Here is a 20,901-nt window from a genome sequence, read left to right as displayed (position 1 = left end):
ACAGTCCTCTGACCGCTGCTGAAGCTGAGGCAGGCGGCATTACACAGTCCTCTGACCGCTGCTGAAGCTGAGGCAGGCGGCATTACACACAGTCCTCTGACCGCTGCTGAAGCTGAGGCAGGCGGCATTACACAGTCCTCCGACCGCTGCTGAAGCTGAGGCAGGCGGCATTACACAGTCCTCTGACCGCTGCTGAAGCTGAGGCAGGCGGCATTACACAGTCCTCTGACCGCTGCTGAAGCTGAGGCAGGCGGCATTACACAGTCCTCTGACCGCTGCTGAAGCTGAGGCAGGCGGCATTACACACAGTCCTCTGACCGCTGCTGAAGCTGAGGCAGGCGGCATTACACACAGTCCTCTGACCGCTGCTGAAGCTGAGGCAGGCGGCATTACACAGTCCTCTGACCGCTGCTGAAGCTGAGGCAGGCGGCATTAACAGTCCTCTGACCGCTGCTGAAGCTGAGGCAGGCGGCATTACACAGTCCTCTGACCGCTGCTGAAGCTGAGGCAGGCGGCATTACACACAGTCCTCTGACCGCTGCTGAAGCCGAGGCAGGCGGCATTACACAGTCCTCTGACCGCTGCTGAAGCTGAGGCAGGCGGCATTACACAGTCCTCTGACCGCTGCTGAAGCTGAGGCAGGCGGCATTACACAGTCCTCTGACCGCTGCTGAAGCTGAGGCAGGCGGCATTACACCAGTCCTCTGACCGCTGCTGAAGCTGAGGCAGGCGGCATTACACAGTCCTCTGACCGCTGCTGAAGCCGAGGCAGGCGGCATTACACAGTCCTCTGACCGCTGCTGAAGCCGAGGCAGGCGGCATTACACAGTCCTCTGACCGCTGCTGAAGCTGAGGCAGGCGGCATTACACAGTCCTCTGACCGCTGCTGAAGCCGAGGCAGGCAGCATTACACACAATCCTCTGACCGCTGCTGAAGCCGAGGCAGGCGGCATTACACACAGTCCTCTGACCGCTGCTGAAGCTGAGGCAGGCAGCATTACACACAGTCCTCTGACCGCTGCTGAAGCCGAGGCAGGCAGCATTACACACAGTCCTCTGACCGCTGCTGAAGCCGAGGCAGGCAGCATTACGCGCCCGTCCTCTGACCGCTGCTGAAGCCGAGGCAGGCAGCATTACACACAGTCCTCCGACCGCTGCTGAAGCCGAGGCAGGCAGCATTACACACCGTCCTCGTTCAGTCTCTGCCTGGACCCTGTCCTCCGACTGCCTCTGTCAGTGCTGGCTGACTCGGCGTCCGAACAAACCCTCACCATACTCGGAGCCGCCCGAGCTGGGCGGCACGGCAGAGCGGAGCCTTACACCGGCTGGTGCGTAATGTGTGTAATGGTGCGTAATGGTGCGTAATGGTACGGCATGGATGGATGAGCGGAATGGTCACGGGTCTCGAATTTGCATGGTTCAGCTGCATCACGCATAAAAAACGTGCGCGGGCTAAGTAGCACCAAAGCTAAACGCAACCTCGCAGCTATATTCATGCACGTGCATTGCGCATCTTTTCAGTGATCATTCATGTGTGGATCAAGCGTACATTAAGACGACGCCATTGACACGCATGTCAACCGACGGAGAACGCCAGGTTGGCGAGGTTTACGCCGGGTGGACCACTCGCACAATAGCCGCAATTAACAACGCGGCAGATCTGATTGACTTCAATGCTCGTTTCAATCACTGGTGTCAAGAAACCAGTGAAGACGCAGACCGAGGCCACTAAGTCAGCCCACGTACCATGTTGGCGTCCAGGAACCTCCTCTTCTCCATCAGCTCGGGCGACTTGGCGTTGGGGTATGGGAGGCCGACCACCACCACACAGCGGCCCAGATCGTCACTGAAGTTGATGCCCTCGCTCATCTTGCCGCCTGGAACACAGCGGAGCACTAGAGCACACGGCGGAGCACTGGGGCACGATACAGCGAGGCGGCACGTACGTCTTGTGGACGACGGACCCACAAAGGGGCGTGCCCCAGGCTCCTCGATGAACGCGTTGTTTTTACAGCAGCTCACACTAGCGTCAATAGAAGTTACTGTCGACGGACGCTTATCTGAGCACGCAGCATACCTCGAAGTACATGACTGGGCCGTACGGCACGCGGTCGTGCGCACAGGACGCTGGCGTGATGGAGACACGTTCAGCATCTTTACCATCAGTGGGAAGCAAAGCTTCCATTGTCACTACAACTTGACACATTAAAACAACTAACTCTTTTTCATAAAGCCTGCTGCGATATGCGCAAAAGAACACCAGTGGTGCCGGAGGCAACTTAAGCAGCTGGTTGTAAGCGCCATCCCGGGCGCACGAAGGACGGCAAGTACACATCATTTCGCGCAGGATCCCGCCATCTTGCGGCGCTACCCCACGACCTTGCGGCGTTTCCAACGCTGCAGGGGACGACCCGCGCGACATGGCGCCGTGCTCTCACCGACGACGCAGAAGAGAATGGCCCCTGTGACGACCGGCGGCCGCTGGCCGGACCTCACGGCCTGGGTGTACTCGGTCAGCACGGCGTCCGACCGGCTCGACTGGCGAGGCTCGCGGAACACCTGCCGGTAACGGGTCAGGTCAGGTCAGGTCAATACGTCTGATCAGATGGACTGGCGAGGTTCACGGAACACCTGCCGGTGCCGAGTCGGGTCGTGTCAGGTCAGGTCAGGTCAGGTCAAGTCAAGTCAAGTCAACACGTCCAACAGGCTAGACTGGCGATGCTCACAGGACACCTGCCGTGACGGGTCAGGTCAGGTCAGGTCAGGTCACGTCAGGTCAAGACGTCTGAACGAATACACTGGCGAGGATCAGGGAGGACTCCACAGGTCGCAAGTCAGGTCAGGCAGAACGTACCACGCAGCAGCAGCTGGATGCAACAAACAGCACGAGCAAGTCAAGAGGGGCCGAGTCAGTCCGGCAATACAATGAACCCAAGCCTGACACACAACAGTACAAAAGCGGATCTGGCGACACGAGGCCGGGGCGGATGGATCCCGGGGTCTAGCCATACTGCCCCGATCTACTAAAAAGATGTACGACTGTGCTCCATCCACGATGGTCCTCACAAGACAGCGCAACAGGATAATCCAATTATTCGGTAAAACGCATCGCAGACATCAAGCCAAAACGACACCATCGCAGCAAACCAGCAGCCTTGTGCCAGTACGCCCTAACTATGGCGCACGAAGCAATACCCATGTTCTGCAGCAGTACCTGTTTCCTGGCAGAGATCTTGTCCATGACGCCGGTGGAAGCGAAGTGGGCGAGCGCGGCGGCGGCGTAGTAGTCGTAGGACGGCAGGAAGCAGACGATGCCGGCCGGGATAAGCTTGCAGAGGTTCAGCAGGACGCGGCCCAGCTCGTCCAGCTGCCGGCACAGACGATGGGCATGGCGCAGGTCAGCCAGCGGCCGATACGGGCTTGGCTCCAGAGGGCGGCCCCCGGCCAGGTGTGGAGCCCTGCAGAGGTAACGGCAGCTTCATCGTCCTATGCGCACGGCTTGTGATGCTGCCCGAACTACGCGCGATCTCGGCTGCTAATGCTTCGTCGGCTCAGAACAGCTGCGAGATGCCGTCAGTAGGTCGCCGACGCGGCCGGCGACGTCAAACAATCCAGCGATAAACGTGTCGTCACAACCGGTCTTACACCGCGTCTCGGGATGCCACGCGGTCGTTCACCACTCAATGAGGTGAAAAGACACGGTCACTCCCACACTGACACGACACCAGAACAACACAGCAAACATAAAACGTCCAGTCTTAACCGTCATCCAGAGGTCAAGCTAAGCCACCACCTCTGCACGTCTGTGGCCGGCTTCAGCGAGCCCGCGGCCGCAGACGGTCGGGGCATCGTCTGCACGCCGGCGCGTTCTGACCGTGGTGCGCTGCGCGCGGCTCTGGTAGCTGAAGAGCAACTCGGCACCGGACGGGCCGGCCGCCAGCGACAGCGTTAGCAGCTGGTCGGCCGGCACCACGTGTCCGCAGGAGAAGACTGTGACGCGCTCGGGAGCGGCGCCAGCCGCCACCAGCAGCTGGTCGCGGAACTCCGACACCGGCTGCATGGTGCCGCCGGCCAGGATCACCGCGCTGAGGGGAGGGAGCGTCACCAAAGGGGGAGCCGAGCTGATCACGGCCGCCGCGCCGCGGGGGGGGGGGGGGGGGGCAGACGGGCTGCTCACCACGGTAGCGGCCTGGTGTAGGAGCTCTGACACCGGGCACACAGGGACTCCGACACAGGCAGCAACGGAGGCTCCGATGCTGGCAAAAGCACGATAGCAGACGATGGGATCCCCGGTGAACTTCGATGGCGGGAAAGATGGGAACTTTGACAATGGGACGCACGGGAAACTCCGCCACATGAAGCCAGCGGATTTCAGATAAGGGAACACCGAACACTTACGATGGCATAAACGGACTATTCTGACACCACGAGGAGATCACAACATATCACGTCAGGAAGTACGGAAAATTCTGGCGCAGGGGAACTTGCGACACTACGACGAGGTTAACTAGGAACTCTAGACACCAAGTGATCGGGACAACCAGCAACTCGGACCTTAATACCCTCTTTCACATTTCCATCCAAGAACATCATTTGCGTTGTGTATGTAGAACTTCAAACCACATGCAACACTCACCGCGCCTCTCTGACGATGCTCTGAAACTGGGCAGCCGCGTTCAGCGCCAGGTACTTGATCGATGGTGGCTCCGCCCTGGCGGTGGTAATCAGAAGCCGACAGTCCCGGTCGGGCTCCGAGAGGGCGTTGATCAGTTGAAGCGTGGCCATCAGCGGCATATCCGAGGAACGAGACTCGGTCTCCGCAGGCCCCACTGAAATGCACCAGACAATTCAAACGGACAGCTAAAACCCACTGGATTATACAGTTTAAAGAGTGGGTGTCTGTTCCACATGTGGTTGCGCTGGGTGACAGACCAGTAACACATCACCTGTGGACGCAATACATGGGGTGCATAACATGTTATGCTCGACAAGCTCAATCTGTCAAGAAAGCGTGGGACCAAGCGTAGCTTTGACACTATAAGAAAATACTAGATCACGGTACATACCCGCATTAGCAGTATTCAACGTACCACCTCAAACCAACAGACCCGTCAGGTCTGCGCTTCACACCCCACCCATTCCCATGGCGTGGGAGCCAGGGTGGTGTCTGCACGGCGGCTCACCGCGCCCTCCCAGGTTACCTGGGGCGGCGGGCGGGGCGGCGGCCGGCTGCTGCAGCTCCCGCAGGAACTGCGACACGGCCGAGCGGGCGGCCGGCGCCGTCGGCGTCACCTGCCGCCGCTTCCAGCAGCCCCGCAACTGTCGGCCGGCGCGGCGAGCATGAGCGGACGTTAACGGTCGGTGAGCGGACGGGCGTTAACGGTCGGTGAGCGGACGGGCGTTAACAGTCGGTAACCGGGCAGGCGTTAACGGTCGGTGAGAGTGGGTTAACGGACGGTGAACGGGCGGACGTTAACGGTTGGTCAGCGGGGCGGGCGTTAACGGTCGGCAAGCGGGCGGGCATTAGCGGTCGATGAGAGGGCGGACGTTAACGGTCGGTGAGAGTGGGTTAACGGACGGTGAACGGGCGGACGTTAACGGTTGGTCAGCGGGGGGGCGTTAACGGTCGGCAAGCGGGCGGGCATTAGCCGTCGGTGAGCGGGCGGGCGTTAACGGTCCATGAGCGGGCGGGCGTTAAGGATCGGCGAGCGGGCGGGCGTTAATGGTCGGTGAGCGACCGGCCGCGGCAGACCAGGCCGGTCAGAACGGATCACAGCTATCACCCTCCGTCAGTCGATTGAGGGCGAGCCAAGACAGTCCCAGTCATTCCAGCCGGGGCGCCCTAACCTGGGACCGACGGGGCAGTGTATGGTCGGCGTATCGGCGGTCAGTATGACAGTGTGAAGGTTGCTGGCAGTCAACACGATGATAGGCAACCCGACTCACAGTTCGTCTCATCCAGAACACAGCGCCACAACGGTCTCTCCGCCGGCTTTCTTAGTGGCAGCATCGCAGGCCAGGCGACACGCTGTTTTCGCCATCTCTGCCAGCCTGGTCTCAAACGTTCTCGCAAGCAGCCGCAGCCATCAGCCGACACCGACCTTCTGCACGAGCCGGCTCTTCTCGGCGAACAGCTGCAGCTTCCGCAGGTTCAGGTTGTCGATGCCGGCGCCGCAGAGGAAGTCGTTCAGCTGGAGGACGCGTGTCTCCTCGGCTGCGGCCGGCGGTGCCTTGCCGGTGCCGTCTGAAGGGTGTGGCGAAGGGGGAGGAGGTGCTGTTCAGTGGTGGTAATTAACACGAACGCACCCGCACGCAACTGGAAGGCGTCGAGCCATACAGATGATGAAATTTGATTATCATGATAGTTTGGGTGTGTTCGGACAAAAAGTGGATAGGAATTATGGACGGGATGACGGTCATCACCCTGAAGGTTTGGAATAATACGCACATCCATCGCTTGGTCGTGTAGCACTTAACAGACGCCAGACGATGCCGGTAACACGATCAGGCGCAGGACAATAATCGCAGAGGAAAGAAAAACTACGCGCTCTAATCGTTTTCGCAATGGCCGAAGAAAGACTGTGATAGAATATCAACACGGCATTTCACACTATCATGGCACAACACGGCATTATTAACTGACTCAACATATCATCACATGAACATGACACATTCCAACTTGTAGCCAAACCAACCTACCGACGAGCTTCAGTATGCCCTTATGGACGTGCAGCAGCTGGCGTAGGTAGAGCAGGTTCTTCGGCGAGAACCTGCTCTTATAGGTGTCTATGTAGTGGAGGAGCTGGTCACACGCGTCCGCCACCTGACACGACATTAATAGGTGTGTCATCCGGAGAGGTGACTGTATGTTATAAAATCAGGAGTCGTACACCAAACGCATATTTCTTACATGAAAATATGTGTGCAAATATGGAGACTTCGTATGCTGCGATGTTTCGTCCCAATGTGTTGATATTCGGTTACGATGCAGTCTCCTGAAAATCGTCGCGTTCTTCATTGATCTATCCGTAGCCGACAACCTGTTTAACATAAACGCGGAGTTTGGTGGTCAGTTTGTCAAGCGGTAACTCTGGCCTGACACGGAGCGCGTACGTGGACGGTCGTGCAGACGTGCGAGCTCCGGCCTGGTGACAGCTGACACTGGCCGATGACGGCCGCCAGCCGCCGGCTACTCGGCGGACGGCTGTGGGCGGCCCCGTGGACACCTCAGTCGTGACGCCTCAGCCTCGCACAGCTGTCGAACTAGATCCCACGGGGCGTGGTGCCGCATCTGACGCCGCATCAGGGACGCTGAGCGCGCTCACCTGACGCCGCGTCAGCTGGCCTTCACGCCGCCCTCGCAGCGGAACTGACTGTCCCCGCCATCCGGTCAGCGGCGCTGAGCGCGCTCACCTGACGCCGTGCCAGCTGGCAGGAGTGGATGCTGCTGATGGTCTCCAGCAGGTTGTGCGCCTCGTCCACGATCACCACGCTGCCGGCGAGCCGCAGGCCGCTGGCGGCGCGCGTGCCGCTGTGCAGTAGGTTGTTGTAGGGCACCACGACCAGCTGCGGCGGGGGAGGGGCTGGTCGGAAGCAGGCAGGAGAGGCCACGGTCGCTGCCCGCTCCACTCTAGGTCGCGGTGATCGGACAGACTCAGGTAGCTACGCGCGCGACCTCTAACCAACCCCCAAGGACCGACAGAATGGCGCATCTCTCTCGCCAGATGGTCAGACAGGAAGGCTCTGAAGCGATCAGCCGTCCGTCCATGCGTCATTGGAGATTTACGACGCAGTCAGCTGCTGAGGCTATTTGGCGTCGCCTGCCGCTCACCCTGGCAGGAAGGGCGGGCACCGCGGGGAATCGAACCCCGTTCCTCTGGTTTCCCAGACGCAATGGTTAACGCAGACGCGTTAACCGCTACACTACCGACACCCGAACAGCCGTCCGCTCGCCAACTAATCCGACCACATAGCGCTCACGCAGCACGTATGATCGACCGCTCACACACAGCGCCTTTGCCGGGAGCGCGGGGCGACACGAGGGAGTGGAGATGACCACCACTGACCTGGGCGTCCCTGACCGCTCGACGGCTGGCGTAGTAGGGGCACGCCTTTCGACGGCGACCCTCCTTCACAAGCTGCTCAATGTCGCGGACCTCTGACAGAATCTAACGGCAGTGGCCATCGCGGACAGTTAAGATGCGGACCTCTGGCAACATGACGGCAGGGATGACCACCAAGGATAGTAAGATGACAAACCTCCGACAGAATCAGACGGAAGGGACGGCCACCATGGACTGTCCAGATGACGGACTTCTGACGGAATGACGGCAGTCATCACCCTGCCAGAGTCCGACGGCAGGGATGGCCACCACGGACAGCTAAGGTGACGGTCCCTGGCGAGATCGAACGGCATCACCGGCCAACGACGTCGGCGTGCAGTCTGGTGAACATGGCAGATCTGGTTGCGGCTACAGCATGACAACACAGCTGACCGAAGCTCCAGGCACGCCCCGGGGCTCTCACCTCCGTCGCCAGGTCGTCCACGCGCCGTTTATAGGGGCACGCTCCCGTCGCCTTTTGCTTCTTCTGGGAGCGGCCGTCCTCCTTCGAAACTTTGGTGGTCTTGCTGGTGGATTTCTGCTGCATATCCAAACAGCTGGAGACAGACATACGGAGTAAGACGCACGGGTCCCTCCGAGAGTGCAATTTACAGAGCCGATGTATTATTCCTTTGTGCAACCTCACGACACATGGCACACAAACACAACTTCATTTGCGTGTAGGGTGATTAAACAAACGTGATAGGTACGCACAAGCCTAACTGCCAGTATTTTGTGGCGTCCCACCAAAAGTATCCAGCATTTATCTTCTTTCTGAACCCGCAGCAGGGAGTTCCCTGTCTTTGTTCCCAGCCTTCCGACATCTCCAGATCACCCACCCTTCTCCCCCTACTCCGCGTACAACCACCCAGAATCCATGGACCTCACACCAAAAACACACCAACTACGCCACAGCGGCGAGCAACCACGGACCTCGGACCTCGGGCCGCCACCTCCACCCCACTCACGCCTGGTTGACGAGGCCGAGGCTGCCGAGCCGGCGCACCGCGTCGTTGATGCAGAGCTGCGGACGCGACGCCAGCGCCGCCACGCGGACGTGCCCGGCGTGAGGCGAGCGGCGCACCTCGCCCACAAACTGGCTCAACTGCGAGTGCGTGCGGCTCGTGTAGATGATCTGGAATCGATGACGTCCGTCACCGACCACGCCCAACGCTAGGACTGTGGCGAGCATTCTTACAGATGGCTTGCGCATGGTAATACCAAACATTCCAGCATGACAAACTGCATTACCAAGGATGCCGAGATGGACTGAACTGAACAACACCATTGCGCTGACATATCATGATGTAGCAGTGAGCAGTTTATACCATTCAGTGATTGCTGAATTGCAAGATATCACACTGTATGGAACAGTAAGCTTGGAAACAGCTACCGACGCTGGGACGTGTGGGCTTCCGTACCGACTGCGAGGGCGAACAACACGAGGGCATCAAAAAGGCATCAACGAGGGCATCAACGAGGGCATCAAAGTAGCGCGGAGCTTGCAACAAACATGTCAGCAGACACGCACACGCTCGACTGGCCCGATAGGGGCCTCCCGAACGGCGACGTGCCGCACCTGCGTGCCGTGGTACGCCTCCTCGTCACCGTCGGCCGCCCTCGTCCGAGGACCCAGCCTCCTCGTCGCTGTGGAGGTCAGCAATCAGGTCCGCGTCGTCTCCCTGCGGCGCCGACGACGATTCCGGCTCGATGACGTCGCCAAACAGCTCGCGGAACTCGGCCTCCTGGCGGCCTCAGCTCGGGTACTCTGCGGGGGAAGTCAGAGCGTGAGAGCCTCACCCGAACCCAAGCGGGCTCAGCTCGGTACTCTGCGGGGGAAGTCAGAGGCGTGAGAGCCTCACCCGAACCCAAGCGGACGACATGCAGTCTTAAGCCAGGATATGCCCGTCGTTACACAGCGTGGTTCTTTCGGGAGGCTGGTCAATTGATGTCCGCAATGCCCTAAGCATACACCTGAAACAGCACCAAACCTCAGCCTCAGTATGACTTGGAAACTGGAAGACTATTTTCCTGGGTTTTGTTGCTTTAAGCAAATAATGCTTGCCACATTACCACATCAACGACGAAACATCAAAAATGACACCTCTGGCCGCTCCGTCCTGCCCCTCCCCCGCCTGCCTCACCTGCGCAGGCGGGCCGGCGGCCGGGCCGGAGCGTGACGCGGGGCGCGCGCGCGTCGCAGCGCCGCCAGCCGCCGCTCGGCCAGCTGCAGCTGCTGGCGGCGCTGGCGGTCAGCCGCCTGGTCAGCCAGCCAGTCGCCGGGCTGGGCGGCGGGCGCAGCGGCCGGCGGCGGCGCGCGCAGCTCCTCCACAGCCGCCTCGGCAGCAGCCTGCTCGCGCGCCTCGTGGTTCGCGCAGCCAGCGCACGGCGCCGCAGATCAGCGCCAGGGACTTGCCCTGGGAGAGGGGAGGGTCAAGCTGAGTTGACGTAGTGGGATGTGGGTGCTGCCAGACTTGGGTCTATGGCTGGAATACTGGGGAAGGCAAAGGAGTAGTGATTGGATGAGGAGTGGAGGCCAGACCAGGGTCTTGCTATACTTATCAGGAGATGGAAAGATCAGCTTCAATAACATGTGCAAAAACTGCATCAACTTTTTCTGCATTCAAGCTGCCTGATGCTGGTTCTGGATGAAGACAGATGCATCTGAGATAAATATACTAAATTGGTCATTATGAGCTTAGATGCAAATGGTACTGCACAACATGATGCCTTACAGCACAAAAGTATCACTATGTGCAAATTATGCCAGAGAATGCAAACTTTACAGTGCCTGTAGGGCTTTCAAAAATTCCATGCTTTTTCTCCTCCAAGGCCCAGTATAATGTTTTCATAAACTCTTCTTGAGCCTTGTATGGTGGAAATGGAAATTCAAATATCTCAGGTGGCTCCATTTCTTGCACTGAAGAATATTCTGAGTTGATATCTGAAATGTTCATTTCATACAGGCATAAGCCTTGTGCTTTTCCAAGCAGGCAAATTCATCTCATATTAAGTTGCAATCATCATAAAGAAAACCTTTGAAGTTTTGATTTACATTTTTAGGCATTGGGCTTTACATCAGATGCATCCATGCCATTCTTATAAATATCATTTGTGGACAGTGTGGGAAACTGATACAAGCAGCATGAGAATAAGAAGTCTTGGCATATAATGACTAGCATTTGTATAACACACTTTCAACAGAAGGTACTAATATTAAGTACTTTGCTTGCCCCAAAAAGCTTTTCATAAATGTCTCAGTACCTGCCAGCTAAGTACTTAAGGAGGCAGACACAGTTGATTTTTTGTTTTAACATAAATTTTGTGATCCACTTGCCAGACTACAGCTGGCACGGATACCTTCGGATCAATCTACAGCATAGTTTGACTTCGGCTGCTGTGATTGTGTCATATCATTGCAATAAGGTACTCTTAGAGGAATATGAAGGTGTTAACAGAATTAATAAATGTCTGTTATATGTACTGATGACAACATGGCATAGCTTATTTGTGATGTTTAGCTGATACAATTGCATTCATTCATCTTGCACCTTTATCACCTTTAAAGAACTCACTGAGAGGTGAGATATGTGCCACCTAATCTAGTCCATTACCAGCATGTTACACATGACATAAATCAAGTATGAAATGCTGCACAAATGAGGGTTTTCTAATAACCTTTTATTTTTAAGAATGACATGAATGCAACACAACTAGCATTCATCTCAAAAAAGTTCCACTTAAAAACATCGCAGGAAACACAAGCGAACATCATGGAACATGTGGTGGCCAGATATCACCAATCCCAGAACGGCTCATGCGATTGCATTCTGGCTTTCGATTGCCGTTTAAAGAAACCTTTTCAGCGGTTCTGTGGTTTGGACTTGGCTGCCCGAATACCCGTGTAGCAGCACTACCCTAGCGGAATACTGTCCTCACGAATCAGCTCGTTTCCCGCCACCAGATTTGCAACTACCGCGCGAACCAACTTCCGCAAGCTTCGGCTTCGGGACAAAAAGGCAGGCCAAATATGTTGACAACGCCGTACCTTGAGTTTTTGGCTCCGATCGACGCTAAACCTTCGCCATTTGAGGCCAGTTGGACAATAATCTTGCCTCTCCAGAATATGGTGATCTTGGGTCAGCTGAGAGGTCACCAAAAATACAAAAAACCGGAAAAGTAAGGGCGTAAACATTCCTGCGCTCTAAACCCACGGCACCGATCAACATAGAACACCCACCAATCGATGTGCCATAGCCGACATCCTATCCTTTCAGTATATGGTATCTTAGTCTAGTCAAAGTTCACCTAAAATTCCCAAAACCACCAAATTTGGCTGCAGTCGAACCCATGCTACAAGCCTGTGGGACCGATCCGTATGAACCCTTCAGCAATCGATGTGCCAAATACGTTAAGATATCGACTATGGCATATCCATTGCTTTCATGCTGATGGATCCCATAGGTGCGGAGCATTGGGTTGTCCGCAGCCAATTCTGGCGGTGTTGGACGCTTTTGACGTGACCCAAGGTCACCATATTCTAGAGAGGAGAGAGTACCGAACAAGCGACATCGAATGAAAGGCTCGGAGCTTGGGTTGTCGGCAGGTTTGGTCGGCCGTTTAGTGCTTCGCTTCGGCTTCGCTTCAATTAAAAACAAAACTGCGATAAAATGAGAGTATGAGGCCTCAAAGCCCGGGCGCGCAGTATTCGAGATGAGCACCCCTTTACACATACGAACCCCGACCGCCTCGCACAATTTGGTGCCGAGAACGGCAATATCTGGGAAAAACCGTTACAATAACGTATAAGGTTACTTGCTCCTTACCTGCTGGTTATCTGCTCTCGGGCAACGGCAAAGCAAGGAATCAGAAAGTCATCTGAAATCCCCAAACACAAAACAAAATCTGATGAGATATTGTCTGCTGTGCAAGGATAGGTCGCTCCTTACGCCAAGTGCCTCATGCACTAATGAAGAATTGTGACCGCGCCAGTCGCAGAAATAATGCAGCAACATCAAGGACATCTAGGCGGGCCCATGGTTTTTTGAGAAATGGAAACAAGATCTAGAGAAGAGAGAAGCAAACCCTTCCCAATCTGGTTTGAGAATTTCCCTGGCATAGCGGCTGATACGCGTTTTTCGTACGTATTGTTTGTGTTTCGTACGTAGTTCTCCAATTTCAATGCTCGACTGAAAGTTTAGTGTATCGCTTCATTCGGTAGATGTAAATTCGGGGCTGGAGGCTATTGCCCCCCAAAAGATATGGGAACTGTTGGCAAAAATAGATGTGAAACGCGGAATTGATATGGCATGCTCGTCCGAAACAAGATATTGGTGACAGCATACGACCACACTAATTCGTTACCCAGGGGCGCTGCTCCGCTTAGTGAGAGTGGGGGGGGGGATTGAGCTGCCAAAAATTATGAAACCTAAATCCGAGATCTGCCAAAAACGGCTTCTTCCTGGATTTGAACTACTTTCCTCTCAAAGCTTAGAGGACTATAGCCTGAGTTGGCGTGTGGGGGGGGGGGGGGGGTAATCTCCAACTGCTTGAACTGATAACAAAACCATATACCTAACATTAACCCCCAAGCTTTTCAGCACGCTTTTAGGATGATTAAAAACCTGGTGAGTTATTATGGGGAAAAAAACTTCGACCTCGCCAGTAACGCTTCACCGAACGTCAATCTGCTCAGACAAATGTTCTTGCGGTTGTATTGCGATTGGATGACGTGCGCACAACATGCTGCTGCCCCGTTCCCAGGCAATCATTATGGTGAAGATCGACAACAAAGGCCCGGCCGACCGGCCTTGAGAAACGAGGCGGATTATCGGCACCACGCGACAGCACTCGGCAACCGGCGAACAGCACAACTAACAGAGGATATGGGTCGAAAACGACAGCAATCAGTGCCGCCCTGAGGCATTGTACAAATACGCACTCGCCTACAGCCGCCGGCGCCTGCGGACTACGGACGGCGAGGCGGAGAGGCCGCTCAGACAGCGTGCCAGCCCGCGGCAGCCACACGGCCGGCGCGGCGCGTTCGGTGGGGCGGCGCCGCGCGCCCGCCGCGACTCCACGCCCTGCGGGACCGGCGGAGCACTGCAACACGCGACGGCGGCGGCGACGGCGCAGGCGTTACGGACCCCGAGCGCGTAGCTCGCGCCCGACCAGTGTTCCTGGGGTCGAGCGCGCTCCACTATCTGGCGCCGCCGGTGTCCGGCTCGGGCTCGCCGTCGGCGGCCTCCTGCTCCGACTCGTCCCTCTGCCGCCGCTTCTTGGCGCGTATGTCGGCTAGGGTCTCCTCGATGGACCGCTTGTCGGTCTTCAGCGAGCTCGACACTGGCGGCGAGCACGGACACACGCCGGTTAAAGGACGGGCACTTCATCACGGAAAGGGACTGCACTATACGTGAATTGCATATTTAATATGGGACATATTTCCCATCTCCATGTTGTCCAATCTGATGCAACGGCTTTGTGGTGATCGTCAGACCGACACAACACAACAAAAAGGGTCCGGTATTTGAGCGGCACACCCCTGTGCCATACCACTGTACCACACCCCTGAATGGCAAACCTTTGTGCCATACATCTGAATGTCACACCTCTGAATGTAATATCTCTGAATGACAGATATCCGTACCATACCTCTGAAAGGCATGCATCTGTGCCATATCCATGAATGTCATTAGTGGGATGGCATATCTCTGAATGTCATACCTTTGAAACCAATGCCTCTGTGTCTTACCTATGTGTCATACCTCTGTGTTATACCTCTGTGGCATACCTCTGTATCATACCTCTCATCGCTGAGACGCAAGACAAAAATCGCTCAGGCCCGCAAGTCCACGTGGTATCTTCTCCACCAGCTCAGCACATGATAAAAGCACGGGATGCCTGGTCCCCTTGCCTTAATTTTTTACACCGCATTCGGTCAAACGTCTGCAGTTTGGCAGCGCTCGGCGTGGCCGGCGCGGTCGTACTCACCAACACCAAACGACGAGTTGACGGCGGCGCGCTGCGCAGAGTCGTCGGCGAACAGGTGCTGTCGCTTCTGCAGGAAGGCGGCGGGCGGCGGCGGTGGCGCCTTCTTGCCGCGTCGCTGCCGCTGCTCCTGCTCCGCCAGCTGCTCGGCCAGGTCACGCTGTGGGCACATGGGGTCACGGGGGTCACGCGTCTGGTCCCAGGTCGCGTGGACCCCGGCGAGAAGCGGACGCATTCGCCCTGAGCGTGGTCTCTAGCGACAGCTGTCTGGTGATCCGCACGCAGTTGGGTTTGATTCTTTACCTGTTTATCTTACTGGCCTTACTGTGGCATTGTTGTAAGAAATCGCCCGAATCTGACTTAGCCGTTAGCAGCCGCAAACGTCGACTAACGCTGTCACGATATTAAAATCCGCACTAGCAAAATAGCTGTTGGTATCGTGCAGTCTCACACGGCAAATGGGATCACAATAAATTCCATCATCTGCTCAGACAACTTCTAATGAATTTCCGTGCCCCTGGCTTCAATAAAAACAAAATTTTGCACCCCAGATTGTGATCTTCAAGGAATTGGGCGTACCGCAAGGCTAAAAATACTCAACCAGGTTACTGCGAATGATGTTGATTCACAAAACATTCTTATCGCCGGTCCATCGATAGCTACGCTGCAATACTTAGGCAACTTTTGTTTCGAAGTTTTTGACAAGGCGACAAAGCACAAACTTGGTATGTTTTAAGGGTGTAGGAAACGTGCACATCAGTACTGCGTGCAACGAAAGCTGATGGCAGGGTCCAGATCAGTCAAACCTTGCCAGTTCCAATCTGAACCGAGCGCATCTGAACTGGCACCATCACTGTGCCGGTCCCAGAATTTGGGCAAATCTACAACTCTAAGTCAAAACACCACAGAGGTTCGGCGAGTCGAACCCTACATTACTTGCCATTACTACATTACTTGCCAAAAATTTCACCGTTGTTCTGCACCGGTCACCACGCAGAAGAACAAAAAAAAAACTGGTCACAAATTGCAAGGATTGTGGTTTACTAAACTTCAAAAAACACACACACTTGCACAGCTGGCTGGGCGGGCCCGTTCTCGTCCGACATCGGCTTACCCCCCCCCCCCCCCCCCCCGCCGCCTGGGCGACGCCACACACCTGGAACGCCTCCTCCTTGGCCCGGGCCGGGTCGTACTCCTCGCCGCGCCGCAGAGCGGCCACCTCCTCGGCCGCCAGCTCGTACTCCTTCTTGAACAGCATGATGTGCCGGTCGACGCCCTCCTCGCCGAACGCGTGACACACGAGGCCCGCCACCTCGGCCACATCGTGGCTGCCGGTCAGCAAAGCACAGGTCATCTGGCCGTGGTCATCCAGCCTGCGATCCCACATGAGAACGAGTCCGCGGTGTGGGCTAAAGGGATGAATCCCTCTACGAGAACGAGACCGCTGTGTGTGCTAAAGGGATGCCACCGCCGCGATTAATCCTCTGTTTGGCCACGTACAGAAAAAAGGAAGAGCAGTCCTCCCAGACCATATCGAACTTCTTTTCGCCGCTCCCCGCTGGAGTATTTATGTAGCGTGTCCATATGGCAGCGCTCCAGGCCACAATTGTGCAGAACGGCGAGCAGAAGCAAGGAAAGCGGAGTAGCAGTATCTTCGTTGTGCTACCTGCTCACGCGGAAAGTCGGTTGATCAAGCTATCGTGTTCCCCTCAACTTAGAAATACTAAAGCTGTAAATCATGCTTTTTATGCTCAATCCTTTTGCACTAGTAGCAGCTACTTAAGTGATGTGAGTGGAGACACCCAGCTACAAGAACATTGCAAAATATCACATGACAAACCATAAATATGGCACGTCATACAGAGATGACATGGTACTGTTTGAAAAAGTGCCAGAAGCCTAATAACTGACTTATAAGCCCATTAACTGCATATATGGGTTTATTTGTATCCATCTACCAATGGAATGAAAAAAACATATGTTGCATGCTCACAGTATGCTCCTTTGGACTTCATTCATTGGTGGAAACTGCTTCTTCAGTAACACATCATCTTTCATGAACTTCTGTACTTCCATTTCAGCCTGCAACAAATGAAGTTCCATCAATTTTAGTAGAAACTACAGCAAGTTGTTACATGCACTTGTGAGGAATGTTATGCACGTAGATGAGGCAGTAGTAATGGCCTTCTTCCCTGGTGAAAAAACAGGAGTATGGAGATATAGAATGGCCTTCTGTTATTCACTTCTATAGGCATGTTGCCAAAATATCACCACATCTATATCTCTATTCTCCTGGTTTTTTTTTCTGAGGAATAAGGACATCCCTATTACCTTATCTATCACGAGTAAAGCAGATGATGTGCTCAAAGCCAGCTAAGCAGTCAACTAGTACTTGAACTCACAGTACTGGAGGCTTCTTGCTAACCCTCCAGATCAGGTTGACCATGTCAATCTCAAGCATGAAGTAAAAAATGCATCCAATTACTCATGCAAATGCATTCTGAATCAAACTGGGTGCCCAATGGCCTGGGGATGATAAAAGGACAAATAAGCTTATGTTAGGTGAATAATTGGCCTAGTTTACCTAACACAAGAGTCTGATCTACTAACAGTGCCTTGAGAGGGCTGCAGACTTGATACCCTTGATTGGACAAGGCAAAATATGCAATCAATGCATGATACTCTTTTACCAAGTTTGACAGTGGCCCCCTGATATCTGAATCACCAAAGGTCCAAAAACTGGAGGAATTTGCATCTTAGAAAAACAGTTCTATCAATAGCAATCATGTCAACATTTGACTCCTGGGATTTCAGACCAAGGCTCATATCTTTCAAAAATGAAGAAATAGTCACCATTCAGCAATACTGTTTGTCAAATAACAAGACAGATGGAAGCACAATATGAGCCACTAACACAACAACACACACCACAACATATACATACAACATACCAGGAGAAAACACCCTGCATACCTCTTTGCGAAACTTCAGGAGCATTTCCTTTTCTTTTTCTTTCAGTTTCTTTGCTTCCTCTATTTGTTTCTTCTTTGCTTCCCTCTGTGCTTGGGTAGTTGTTACTGGAGGCTTCTCCATCTTACTCATTATAGACCCCAACAGGTCCATGTTTGAACTTTGATGTGAAGAACAGGCCTGTTTCAGAGGCTGACCCTAATCTCCTGAAATCAAACTTTGTAGAGTAAGGAGGCAACAATGCTGATTTACACTGCTGGCAACAGGCCAAATAGGTTAATAATAACATGAAGTGCTCCAAAGCCAAACTTACTAGAATAGCATGATTACAATAAAAATCACAGTGCTGGCTGGTGACAAGAGCTGTCAGATTCAGTGCCCATTGTCTTTTCACTTCAATCAATGTGAGCAATTGCATTTTCAGGTACAACACAGGTCTGAGCCAAATAATTCAAAAAATGAATTGATCAACATACTTAAACTCCAAACAATACACATAAATGCCCATAACTGTGGCATTTGAAACAGAGCACAATTGGGCAAGTGGGGTCACAACATTAATAAAAGATGTGATAAATTAAATAGCCACTTGTTTGGTTCCATATCCTAATGAAAAGCGTATTGTTATTGAACAGGAAGATAGCTTTACTTCTTAGCAGCAGAAGAAAATAACTGTATCATACTTCCATCATAACAGTGAGGCATAAGCTACATACAGCTTTCAATCATCACACTTGCTTTCAAGCCTCATGAGAGCATTGTATAAGTGGCTAGTCCCTTTGTGGCTTATTGCATTGCATACAAATTACAACCCATGTTCACTTAAATACGCCACCGCAGCAGTACACAGCGCAGGCGTTAAATGTTCCATTCCCCACTGATTTTAATATAAAGAGCATGTGCCAACCACCAACACAAACCGAGCTCCTGCAAACGTCCGTCTCACTCGGTTTTCTGACAGGTGTATATACGCCTATCCTTATCTTGTCTAATTATTGGACTTCCAGCCAACCAACCTACGAAGTAAATCGTTTGGTAGCGTACTGCGCAGCGTACAATAATATCTAGTAGCCTAGGTAACATCGACGACACCCTGCAAATCCTTGCATATTTCGCAGCAGCAGTATTGTCACATATGCGTTGTAATGGCAACCATATTTAGGGATGGACAAGACTTCCAGACGGTACTTGCCGATTGATTTATTGTGTTATCGTGTGTTAATGAAGTGCCATTTTTCATCAGCTTTACTTTCAGTGTTCCAACACTGTTTCGCAATCTATTGGCTGCCTTGCAACTACCCATCTCTTTCACAGCGCTAAGATCAGAGTACGCCACCTTGGCTCATGATTTCCCTGAGACCTGGACTTCTTCGGGGCTTCGAGTTTTTCTTCCCCAGTTCCTCCTCAACGGTCTCATTCTAAACACATAAAACAGCTACCTTCTCCGAAGCTCCATCTTGGACACTCCAGTGTTTCACTAAGTCATGAACGGTGGACACTGAGTGCATGTAGATGTTATTGTCTCGCGTGCTCTCACCTTCACATATGCATTGATGCATGCACTTATAGACACAACGACCAATTTGCGCATAACACACTCACTCAAATTGTAAATGATGAATAGACTAGGGATCTGATCGCGCCCAAGTCGCATTGCTCGCAAGCTTAGACACACGTTTTGCGGGTGTCATAATTGTGCAGGGGGACACACGCCCAAGCAGAATCGTGCCCATGAGCGCCTTCAATCACAGACAGAATCATAACATGATTCCGTCTTCTCCCGCCGCGCGGAGGACGCTCGGTAGGGGGGGGGGGGGCGAGGGGAGTCAGCCCAGGTCTCTGAAAATGACGCTCTGTGGAACAACTGGGGTGAGTGGATAACAACCATGCTGAATAAGCCTGTGTCCCTGCTGACCTTGCCTGACTCCTCGAATCATTCAATGATCGGTTCGGGAAGGGTTCACTGGAAAATGGGACGAACGCCGGGTCAGTCTGTCACCGATCATGGGCCTGCATGCGTGGACATCGTTTTGCAAAAGCAGCCTCTTTGAGTGGGTGGCTGCACCGGTAGGATGTGGTGGGTTAAAACGCCGTCTTCTCTCGCATCGGGTCCATTTCGTTTTGGTATCCGGGAGAAAATTAAACGCTATCTCATGATTCACTTCACCTCCTTGAATTGCTTGACCTTTTTTGACCGCGATCTGAGGGGTGAGTGGCTTTTGGTCAGATTTGGGGGAGGGGAACGAGGCTAAGCTGTGACCTGAAGGGCCTCCGCCTCCTCTCCGAATAAATACGATCCGGTACCCACGCTCGCATGCCTTGGTCGCCACATATGCGGAGTCTCCACCACGCTTCATTGGTCAAGTGTTAGGGATGACATCAGTGCTTTAGTTTGGCCGTAGAACCCCGTGCGCATATCTCTTTGCCCATACCCTTATCGCTTGCCCAGCGCGACACGCCGGGCAGCCCTGCGAGGCGCGCAGTGATTGGCCCGTGGTCACGTGACGCCGTGTCGGGGTCGGGTCGCAGGGGCGCGGGGAGCGGGACTGTGCTGGCGGGGCCGGGCGAGCGCGGGCGGGCGAGATGCTGGCGTGCAGGGGCGCGGAGGCGTCAGGTTGGAAATAAATCACGAGCCGTGCCTTGTAGCCGATCTCGGCCAGGCTTGTGACATGGTGCGGGCTTACCAGGGTGGTGGTAAATTGGCCGCATTCGTTTGTCATGTCACTTTTTCGGACAAGCTCCGCGCCTACTAATGTGATGTCCGATACTAGTTTTTGCCTCTTGTTCGCTTGTTCTGATTCGCTGGCCTCTAACATTAGCAAATCATTAATTATCATCATCA

The 20,901-nt window shown here is 54.1% G+C and overlaps 3 protein-coding genes across 4 annotated transcripts in view; all 3 read right to left on the bottom strand.

Annotated features, from left to right (window-relative positions):
* Positions 1 to 19,112, bottom strand: part of LOC119106331 (sperm-associated antigen 7 homolog) — a 26,155-nt gene extending 7,043 nt beyond the window's left edge. The window contains exon 1 of the mRNA XM_037229947.1: positions 19,006 to 19,112. The gene's annotated coding sequence lies outside the window, so the exon portion shown is untranslated. The remainder of the gene's footprint in view (positions 1 to 19,005) is intronic.
* On the bottom strand, positions 1,729 to 12,056 carry LOC119106107 (ATP-dependent DNA helicase DDX11-like). Its single transcript, XM_037229704.1, has 16 exons — positions 12,020 to 12,056; positions 10,889 to 11,046; positions 10,465 to 10,519; positions 9,682 to 9,749; positions 9,071 to 9,237; positions 8,527 to 8,659; positions 8,067 to 8,168; positions 7,414 to 7,566; positions 6,700 to 6,823; positions 6,102 to 6,244; positions 5,202 to 5,250; positions 4,637 to 4,829; positions 3,875 to 4,085; positions 3,215 to 3,367; positions 2,439 to 2,559; positions 1,729 to 1,877 (listed from the first exon to the last, which is right to left on the bottom strand). Exons 2-16 carry the CDS (start codon positions 11,012 to 11,014, stop codon positions 1,729 to 1,731), a joined length of 1,947 nt encoding a protein of 648 aa, XP_037085599.1. The 5' UTR covers positions 11,015 to 11,046; positions 12,020 to 12,056.
* LOC119106332 (sperm-associated antigen 7 homolog) lies at positions 13,800 to 19,153 on the bottom strand. Of its 2 annotated transcripts, none has more exons than XM_037229950.1 (6): positions 19,076 to 19,153; positions 18,063 to 18,265; positions 17,083 to 17,171; positions 16,246 to 16,417; positions 15,093 to 15,249; positions 13,800 to 14,444 (listed from the first exon to the last, which is right to left on the bottom strand). In XM_037229950.1, the coding sequence occupies exons 2-6, from the start codon at positions 18,210 to 18,212 to the stop codon at positions 14,302 to 14,304; spliced, it is 711 nt and encodes a 236-aa protein (XP_037085845.1). In that variant the 5' UTR covers positions 18,213 to 18,265; positions 19,076 to 19,153; the 3' UTR covers positions 13,800 to 14,301. The 2 variants fall into 2 exon arrangements, with proteins under 2 accessions (XP_037085845.1, XP_037085846.1); XM_037229951.1 differs by having other exon boundaries at positions 19,080 to 19,146.
* Positions 19,154 to 20,901: the final 1,748 nt, after the last annotated feature.

This window comes from Pollicipes pollicipes, unplaced genomic scaffold (assembly GCF_011947565.3).
Source record: "Pollicipes pollicipes isolate AB1234 unplaced genomic scaffold, Ppol_2.1 Scaffold_6138;HRSCAF=7277_pilon_pilon_pilon, whole genome shotgun sequence".
Classification (NCBI taxonomy): Eukaryota; Metazoa; Arthropoda; class Thecostraca; order Pollicipedomorpha; family Pollicipedidae; genus Pollicipes; species Pollicipes pollicipes.
The sequence above is the reverse complement of the archived record's forward strand: the minus strand, read 5'-3'. Positions and strand labels throughout refer to the sequence as shown.